The sequence below is a fragment of the Cynoglossus semilaevis genome, chromosome 5, assembly GCF_000523025.1.
Source record: "Cynoglossus semilaevis isolate Cse_v1.0 chromosome 5, Cse_v1.0, whole genome shotgun sequence".
Lineage (NCBI taxonomy): Eukaryota > Metazoa > Chordata > Actinopteri > Pleuronectiformes > Cynoglossidae > Cynoglossus > Cynoglossus semilaevis.
In genome coordinates, this window is record NC_024311.1 from 19,098,275 (window position 1) to 19,108,015 (window position 9,741).

Below are 9,741 nucleotides of genomic sequence, written 5' to 3' on the forward strand. Positions count from 1 at the left end.
GGTTTATACCTTGGCTGCAGATCATCTAAGCAAAGGTAAATAATCAGTGACGGGTGAAAAGCAACAACAACTCCATCCACTGTGTGGCGTTGTTGTTGTTGTTGTTGTTGTTGTTCATACAACAAAATAATTGATGTATTTCTGTCGACCCAAACATTACCTGGGTAAAAAAATAAATAAAGAGAAAGTCAAGATATTGGAAAATTGAATCTGAAGTATCAGGTAGTAGTACCCACTGGACCACCCACGCAGTACTGCACTGCCTGCAGTACTATAAAGATCAGGTCTCAATATCCATTTCTTTATGTGGTGTTCCAAAGCATGTTCTCAGCACAAAGTGCCATTCAATATGAGGATTAGACCAGCACTTATCAGCCACTCCGTACGCCAACGTTTCATTTTCCTAAGAGTGTCTTTATAAAGGATTTATGTTTGTTGTGGATAATGTAGGGTTATACACACACACACATCTGTGTGTGTGTGTGTGTGTTCCTTTGGTAAAGACACAAAGACAATACTCCATGAAAATACTGCTTATATATACAGTATATACTGTATATATATGTGTGTATATACTGTATATACAGTATATGTGTATATACTATACTGTATATATATGTGTGTATATACATATGTGTATATACTGTGTGTCAGCTGTACAAACTCTGCCAAACCACCGTGACAGACGACACCTTCACCCACAGGCTGTCGTACAGGACTGCTGGACTGTCCCAGTACTGCGGCCCTCATCCACCCTCTGGTGGGAAAACATTACAGCTGCACCTGACCCCGGTGACACTGAACAAACTAAAAGCCTCTGACTCGAGTGCGCCACCATTGGGCCAGCGAGGTGGTGTGATATCAGCTGGGTGTAATGGTGGCTGGTCGGTCAGCTGGACCCTGGTCCAGAGCACGGAGACTGCTGAGGCCCTGAAGAATGCTGATGCACCACTTGTCTGCTGTACGTCCTGGTCCACATGATGGATGACACGCGCTGATGCACCGGCTCTAAGTGATTGGGGGAGAGTGAAGACCAATCCAATTCACTTCCAGTAGCCGTGGCCTCCATTCCATAAGCAGACAATCAGAGCAGTGGGTAAAATGGACACACATGTGCTGGACACACACACACACCTGAGTCTACACATACACACATGTGCTGGACACACACACACATATATATATGTGAGAGTGCACCTGAGTCTACACCACATCATCTACTGTTTCACTGCTGGGTGTGAAGCCTCACTGTGATGTTTGTTCTTGGAAATCATTCAACTTTAAAGGGACATTCTGTGACAGTGGATTTGTGCACATGAAATAACGGAGTTTTCCTTCATTATAGTTTGTGGTGATGTGTCTTTGGTTTTGGTGCAGTGTTTGAGGGAGAGTTCATCTGCAGAGACTCCTCTGTCTGTTAGACTGGAATGGTTTAGAAGTGAAAACCAGACTAAACATGTGGCAGTAAAGAGAGCGCTCTGAAGTCCAGTGAGTCCAGTGAGTCCAGTGAGTCCAGTGAGTCCAGTGAGTCCAGTGAGCTGCGTCATTTACATGTGTGGCCTCAGACACAGACGTCTGACACCAACAACCACTGAACTAACATCACCTTCCCTGTGTCTGTTTTTCTGTTGATCCCGTGTATCCGGCCTTAAACACGACGCCCACACTCTGACCTGGTCTGATCACGTCTTCATCCACACTGAGAAGCTTCAGATGTTTGTTTTTCCTCTGCCTTTCATGGTTTAATACAAAAACTTCCAGAACCAGTACAAATGGATGCTGTGCTTCTTTCTCCTACATCAACAAACAGACAGTATTGATCACGACGTTGAATGTATTTTTAAAGAGAGCATCATAACCAGCTCGGTTTCTTTTTTCTTTTTTTTTTTAGGTTCCCTTTAAGACGTGACAGTCCATGAATGTCACTGATGAATGTGTCATTGATTTTAGTCTGAGGTGCCACTCACACGTCCTCTTTTTGAGCCAATCAACAATCTGAGTTTGTATGTTTCCTCTGAACAAGATCAGGAATAAAAGACAGTCATGGATTTTATTTTATTTTTGTACATGCATTAGACGTTTCACTGAAAATAATCACATGACAAATATGAATTTAATACTGTATAAAACTAACTTCTAAATATATGTTTTATATATTATTGACAGTAATTAAGCCTTATATCTAATCTTCTGCCTTTCATGTATTTTCACTGCATTTTTTCTACTAAACAGGGTCAAATGATGTTGTGCATGTTTTGTCATATATATCTTCTAGAATGATCTCATTAAAATGATTACAAATATCAACTTACTTTATAGTATTATTTATTAAAAATCCAAATGGGAAACATTTGAATTAATGGTTGGATTATTTCAGGAACAAAACGTGGAAATGTCTTGTTCCTGAAAACGCCCGCATATTTATAATTTGTCAGGGTGTGACTCCCCCCTCACCCCCCTGAGTAAAAATTACTAATACTATGAAACACTGAGGCGCACACACACACGCAGGCACAGAGAGTCAACGTCACCTCAGGTCACATGGTCGCGTCCCAACCTCCTGTAACGAACACGACGCGGCTAAAACCGCCCTGTCGCTCATCTGCCACCGTAATTACACAAAACTCTGTGGGAGACGAGTGAAGTGTGGAGCAAAAACCAGAGCACATGCTCTGCAGTTCTCCTCACCGTAGGGCAGGAGGCCCAGTTGCCATGGTGATACGGTATTTCTCGAGAATTGCACGTATTGATTTGCTGAGGCGTCAACAGCAGAGCAAACCGTGTGTGTGTGTGTGTGTGTGTGTGTGCGTCTGACTCCTGGTGCTGCTCAAACACACACGGAATCACCGATACTCACACATACAAATGTGTGTGCGTGTGTGTGTTCTCATGTTGGTGTTTATCAGACATGGACGACACGCTGCAGGTCACAGCTGCTGCTGCTGCTGCTGCTGCTGCTGCTGCTGCTGCTGCTGCTCCATTCTTCTGTGGACTCTGTAAGAGCTTTAACTGTCAAACTGACGTGTTTGTTATTTGGAAATATTTGCCTTTTCTAAACATAATCAATGCAGTCATTTGTGGTGCAGCCTTCTGTGTTGGCTCTTCTCTCCAGTCACTGTTGTCTTGACCAGGTTGGGAAATTAATGTTGCCACTAATGGAGACGTGCCACCAGTCAGGCTCTCACTGATCTGACATTGGACTGAACTTCATCTCAACCTAATAATCAACAAACATGTTGTTGTACTGAAGAATGAAAACAGAGGAGACTCTGTTTTCATTCTTCAGTAGGAGGAAGAACCAAGGAGGAAGAACCAAGGAGGAAGAACCAAGGAGGAAGAACCAAGGAGGAAGAACCAACTACTCACATTCTCTCCTGTTCTTCTCTGGTGAAACATCATCATCAACCTCCAGTCACAGAGCAGATAAAAGGGTGAAGATTTCTCCAGCTGGTGCAGTTGTCGGTGTCTCTGGTGCAGTTGTCGGTGTCCCTGGTGCAGTTGTTGGTGTCCCTGGGGCAGTTGTCGGTGTCTCTGGTGCAGTTGTTGGTGTCCCTGGTGCAGTTGTCAGTGTCCCTGGTGCAGTTGTTGGTGTCTCTGGGGCAGTTGTTGGTGTCTCTGGTGCAGTTGTTGGTGTCCCTGGGGCAGTTGTCGGTGTCTCTGGTGCAGTTGTTGGTGTCCCTGGGGCAGTTGTCGGTGTCTCTGGTGCAGTTGTCGGTGTCCCTGGTGCAGTTGTTGGTGTCCCTGGGGCAGTTGTCGGTGTCTCTGGTGCAGTTGTTGGTGTCTCTGGTGCAGTTGTCGGTGTCCCTGGTGCAGTTGTCGGTGTCTCTGGGGCAGGTGTTGGTGTCCCTGGGGCAGTTGTTGGTGTCTCTGGTGCAGTTGTCGGTGTCCCTGGTGCAGTTGTTGGTGTCCCTGGGGCAGTTGTCGGTGTCTCTGGGGCAGGTGTTGGTGTCCCTGGGGCAGTTGTTGGTGTCTCTGGTGCAGTTGTCGGTGTCTCTGGGGCAGGTGTTGGTGTCCCTGGGGCAGTTGTTGGTGTCTCTGGTGCAGTTGTCGGTGTCCCTGGTGCAGTTGTTGGTGTCCCTGGTGCAGTTGTCGGTGTCTCTGGTGCAGTTGTTGGTGTCCCTGGGGCAGTTGTCGGTGTCTCTGGTGCAGTTGTTGGTGTCTCTGGTGCAGTTGTCGGTGTCTCTGGTGCTGTTGTTGGTGTCTCTGGTGCAGTTGTTGGTGTCCCTGGTGCAGTTGTCAGTGTCCCTGGTGCAGTTGTTGGTGTCTCTGGGGCAGTTGTCGTAGACCTAATCAACAGAGACAGAAACAGAGGCTGAGAGTTTGATCAATTAGAACACAGTCCAATAACCACAGTCAGTTCTTTTAGTGAAGTTTGTTTCTGTTCACATGTGTCTGTGTTTGAATGAACTAATAAATAAAATGAATGCACACACACTTTTTTCACACACACTAAATCCAAAGACACACACTGCTGCCAGAACACCTGTTAAAAATAGTCAGCCTGACTGAAACCAAATTCACATATGTTCCCCCGTGTTCACCCGACAGTCGAATCAATATTTGTGCACATGAAAAACTGTCTCCTAAAGCCGGATACCAGGAAACCAGAGCTGCGCTCTGTGATGTAATCAACAGACGAAGCCCAGAGCTGTCGTAATGATAATTATCTTGGAATGAGTCGCTGAAAACCCACAGGGAACTGTTGACCCTCCAGCACCGTAGACCCAAAACCTGGAACCCTGGCATGAACCCAGAACCTGGAAGTTGAATACAGGAATTGTCCTGGAATATTGTCTGGACAGACAGACAGACAGACAGAGAGACAGACAGACAGAGAGACGTTCTTTAATCCCTAATCATGATCAAAAATTTGAATCATTTGACACTTTATCAAAATATAGGAAAAATAAATAATCATTTCCTTTGGGTGTTTTACGTGACAGTACCACGACACACCACTAGTATGGGGAGTATGGGGCAGGACCTCCCCCCCCGAGCCCTGGTCATCTCCCTGTAGCCCCTGGACAGACAGACAGACAGACAGACAGCTGTCTGTCCTTAGTTTCAGTGTTTCTGTCCGCCTGACATTCTCTCTGTGGTGTTTGTCATATTCAACCATCAGCAGAGATGAAGGAGCAGGGAAACTGTTTGAAAAGCTGCGCAGATACGAAAGCTGAATTCCTTGAACGCTGTGTGAAAACTGTAATCCTGGAGAAAAGGTCAAAAGCCTCAGCAGGTTTTTGTATTTGTGTCTTTGTGCTGATGTTTAAAGCCCAGAACAGACTTTGTTCTGCGTTCAAAGAGCAGCACGAGGGGTCTGTGAGGGGATTAGTCTGAATGATGACGGCAGTGGCAGAGTGTGTGGGGGGCACGTGCACGTGCACGTGCACGCCCATGTGTTGTTGTTGTCCTATCAGACCTGTGTATCTGTGGTGGAGCCAACACTAAACACCAGAGCGTCATCAGTGGAACGTGGCTTTATCTCCTGTGACATTTGGTTTAAGGGCAGTTTTTAAGAGCATGTAGTTGAAGTTGAAGCTTCACAAAATGAATGACATCACTGAAAGACAGAAAGAAACTCCTACTGACTAAAAGGGTGTACTGCAGTATGAAGAAAGTATTTCAACAACAACATATTTAATGTGAGAGAGAAACCAAACGGTAGAATTCTTACCTGCCGTGGAAAAGGTTCCAGGTTCTATTCCTGTACCGTGGTCCAAAGTCAGGGAGGAACTCTGAGTCACCTGACCAGGTTGAACTCAGATCAGACTTGGAGGTAAAACAGACGACACAAAAATCTCCAGTCCACCGGGCAGTAGAAGGGACAGAAAACAGGACGGAACCTGAGTGGAAGGTTCTGGAACATCTGCCACCAGAAGAAGAAACAAAGACCGTTGGCCACAGGTGCAGGTGGTCAGAGAACCAATCAGGACACAGGTGAATTCTAGACTAAAACAGGAAGTGACACAAACACACAAACACACACACATGATGTTTGTGTGTGAAAGAATAAACTGATTGTTTTTAAGAAACTTTTCCTTCCACTCAAATATGTTTTTTCTTTACTACAGACATTTAAGTTTGGAAACAAAACATTTGCAATGAAAAAAAAACGACTTTCTAGGTCAGGGGAAAAATTAATTCTATTTTTTTATCAATGAAACTATACAGATGTAGACTTTACAGCTGCATCAACATCTACAGAAACTGGATTTTGAAATTCTTTCAGCTCAGTCTGTTTTCTTCTCACTGGAGGTCAAAACAAGTATTTTTTGTTGGTTTTAAACATTAGCACTCAGCACAGATCACCTTGTAAAACACAGGCAAATTATCTAGAGAAAAAGCCAAAGCCTTCACACACACACACACACACACACACACACAGCCTCAGCCTGGAGCTCCTCCAGTCAGAGACACGGCTGGATTTAAGATCCTCAATCACTTTCTCAAAAAACACAACTAATCCTGTGTCTGTGTGTCTGTGTGTGTCTGTGTCTGTGTGTGTCTGTGTGTGTGTGTCTGCCTCTGTGTGTGTGTGTCTGCCCACAACAAACAAACAAACACACACACAGAGAGACCACCTCTTCCCTCTCTCTCCTGCTCTCCATCAAGTGCAGCTCCTTCTCCTTCTCCGTCGTGGGAGGAGGCGTGCACGTCCCAGTGCACGTCCCAGTGCACGTCTCAGTGCACGTCTCAGTGCACGTCCCAGTGCACGTCCCAGTGCAGGTGGTGGTGCGTGTGCGGCTGACGTTATTTGTTTCGGGGTGTGTTGTGTTGGGAGACTTTGTTGCCGTGTGTTTCAGCTCAAGGTCCGTGGCCGTGGCCTCCTGAACGCTCCACTCTGCCTGAACCAGCTGCCGACCTCGGCACCAAATCAATATCAGACAAACTCTTTGAAGAATCACAGATGGAACTGGCCTCAGTGCTTCCGGTGCTGTGTGTGTGTGTGTGTGTGTGTGTGTGTGTGTGTGCCAGCCTCCCTTTCCTACTTGGCCTGTGTCCAGAGAGGTGCACAGTGTGATGTTGGAGGATCTGCTCTCATTCATGATTAAGGGTGAGGTTTAGGGTCATCCTTCCTCACACACACACACACACACACACAAACACACACACACACAGGTGCTGATCATCATCGTTCCTTAGATTTTTTATCAGTAATTTGATTCTCTTTTGGGTGGGTTGGAGGTCGGAGTGTGAATTCATCTGACGCCTGCTTCATTTTTGCAGCACTCTGCGTCGTGTGCTCAAAATTATACTCTATCTGTCCCTCACACACACACACACACACACTCACTCACTCATGCTTCCTGTAACCCAGCTCAGTATCATGTGACCTGGCTGTTGTTGAAGCTGATCGATGGTGGTGTTGAAATAACGTTGGCTGTGATGGACAGAAACATATCAATAGTCCAGACGCTGCGATCCATCAGCCCTGTTTCCAAATCACATTAAACAGCTTATTTTACACAAACACCATGTGGTCGGAGCAAACATTCATACTTATGGACACGTTCACCCCGGGATGGTGTGGAAATGTTTGATGATCTTTCAGCCGTCCTTGTTGTTGTTCTCAGTCCGACTGTTGGAAACCTTTATAAAAACGTTAGCTCCGTTTAAAAATCTGTCCCAAGGAAACTGGTCGGTCACTACGTTGTCACGTGGCTCTATGGACGGCAAAGACAGCTTTGGTTACAGCAGAAATCTAGTTCCGTCGCTCCTTTAGAAACTGAAGTCTGTCTCAAAAGTTTAATTTGTGTCATTTACCAGAAAACATACAAAAATCAAATGAACAAACACTGACGATGTTTCCTGACATTGTACAAATGTTCTTCTTGAGTCGTTCCTTGTTAACTCAAGGACTGAAAAAACAATTTTATTTTTATTTTCTTTATCCAACAGTGGTCGACAGTCACTCGTGTCCAAACCAGGACGTTTCCATTGTCCTTCGATAACCAACCCTGGATGAAAGAGAAGGACAGCCGTACAATAACAAATATATTCTCCTGATTGTACTGTCCTCTCATTTTTCATGGTCTTCTTCTTTCTACTCCCCGTTCTCATTCCTTTCTCCTTCCTCCTGTCCTCATTATTTATCTTTAGTCTATTCTATTACCTTCCCCCCAGTTCTTATGCCTTCCTGCCTTCTCCTATTGATTTTCATTTATAGGTTTTCATCCTTTTCACTCCTATTTCTCTGCACTGATGGCACCTTGCTGCTCTCCTCTCCTTCTTCTCCTCACATGTTACCGAGCGTCGAACCCATTCTTTTGTTATAATATCAGACACCTTTGGACTTCGCAGTAGCAGGAAGCCGTGCTGCATCAAGGTGAATGTGGGTGAAGAGGTTCTGCAAACCTTTGTGCCGCTCAGCAGCCATAAAGGTCGGCTTTCTTCTTCACAGGACGCGGCAGAAAAAAAGAGTCGCGACCAGAGAGTGTTGAGTAAAAAGGAAAAACCGGTTGATATAAAAAGATTTATTGTAAAGAATATTCAGCGCAGCACGAGTCAATCTGCTCCCTGGATGTTCATGCTACACATTTCAAGTGCTGCAGGTGAGTTATGGGTCACGAGATAGATTGGCTCAATAAATACGATGTTAGTCGGAGGTTCTGTAACGACCAACATGTGGCAGAAGGAAGAAAATAAGAATAATGAAAAATAACTGTGGCCCTGTGAGCAGCACTGATTTATTAGAAATGATAAATTTATATAATGAAATCATTTTGATAAATGTGTGACATACAGGTCAATATATTAAAGCATTTCTGAAATAAAGAAGTAAATAATTAAATGTAATCCTTTATGGTTTTACTGTTAACCAGGTTTTATTTAACAGAGCTCTGAACAAAGAGCTTTTTATTCATATTCAAGTGAAAATCTACAACAAACATCGTTCACCTGATTGTGGTAAAAAAAAAAAAACCTCAGTGTTTGTTTTGACTGTCCAGCCAACAAGGAAGTGTCAGAGCAGCAAACTGTCAACTTTGCACAGATAACGTGATGGCGTCATCAGAGATGTGTGCTCTCATTGTCCGCCTGCCAGTGCAAACAGGCTAATATCAGCGCTGGTTATTAATTGACCGGACGAAGAGCGAACGTCTCAGGCTGATAACGACGGACGATGTCTCTGTGGAAAAAAGAAAATAAAGGTGAAACATGGATGAAGTTTGGTCTTAAGATGATTGACAGGTTCAGAGTTTGAAGAGTGAGTCAGAAGAACAAACAGAAGGAGGAGAATAAATATCTGCTCTGTGAGTTTGAATTATCAGTAGCAGGGAATATAAAATATAACAGTGTTTAACACAGGTGAAAACAAACATCTCAAGACAACATTAGCTGATGGTTTACAGTGTTCAAAAAACCTCTGTGTGTGAATAAAGTCCGTCTACGTCAGAGCTTCAGTCGAGCGGTGGTTCCACTCCTCACTCCTCTGCTGCCTGGCTCAACTACCGCTCCTCGGCTCCAGGACTACTTTGCTATTTCCCTTTTGTTGATTGGAAAAATCTAAAAGTGTCCAGTAAAACAGGGGTCTCTGCCCCCTGGCCTGGCATTACCAGGAGAGTCCTATTACTGCAGTGATGGCTGTGAGACATGATCACACACACACACACACACACACACACACAAACAATGTCACATTGATCACACATCACTGGGCTTTGACATTATAAACACACACACCAGTGCACACACACACACACACACACACACACTGCTGCAACAGAAACATTGATTACCCCC

The 9,741-nt window shown here is 44.7% G+C and overlaps 1 protein-coding gene across 1 annotated transcript; it reads right to left on the minus strand.

Moving 5' to 3' along the window:
* Positions 1-2,464: 2,464 nt before the first annotated feature.
* On the minus strand, positions 2,465-5,494 carry LOC112487065 (protein psiN-like). The gene is made up of 3 exons (XM_025055883.1): positions 5,420-5,494; positions 3,367-4,286; positions 2,465-3,217 (listed from the first exon to the last, which is right to left on the minus strand). Exons 1-2 carry the CDS (start codon positions 5,492-5,494, stop codon positions 3,402-3,404), a joined length of 960 nt encoding a protein of 319 aa, XP_024911651.1. The 3' UTR covers positions 2,465-3,217; positions 3,367-3,401.
* Between the last annotated feature and the right edge of the window lie 4,247 nt (positions 5,495-9,741).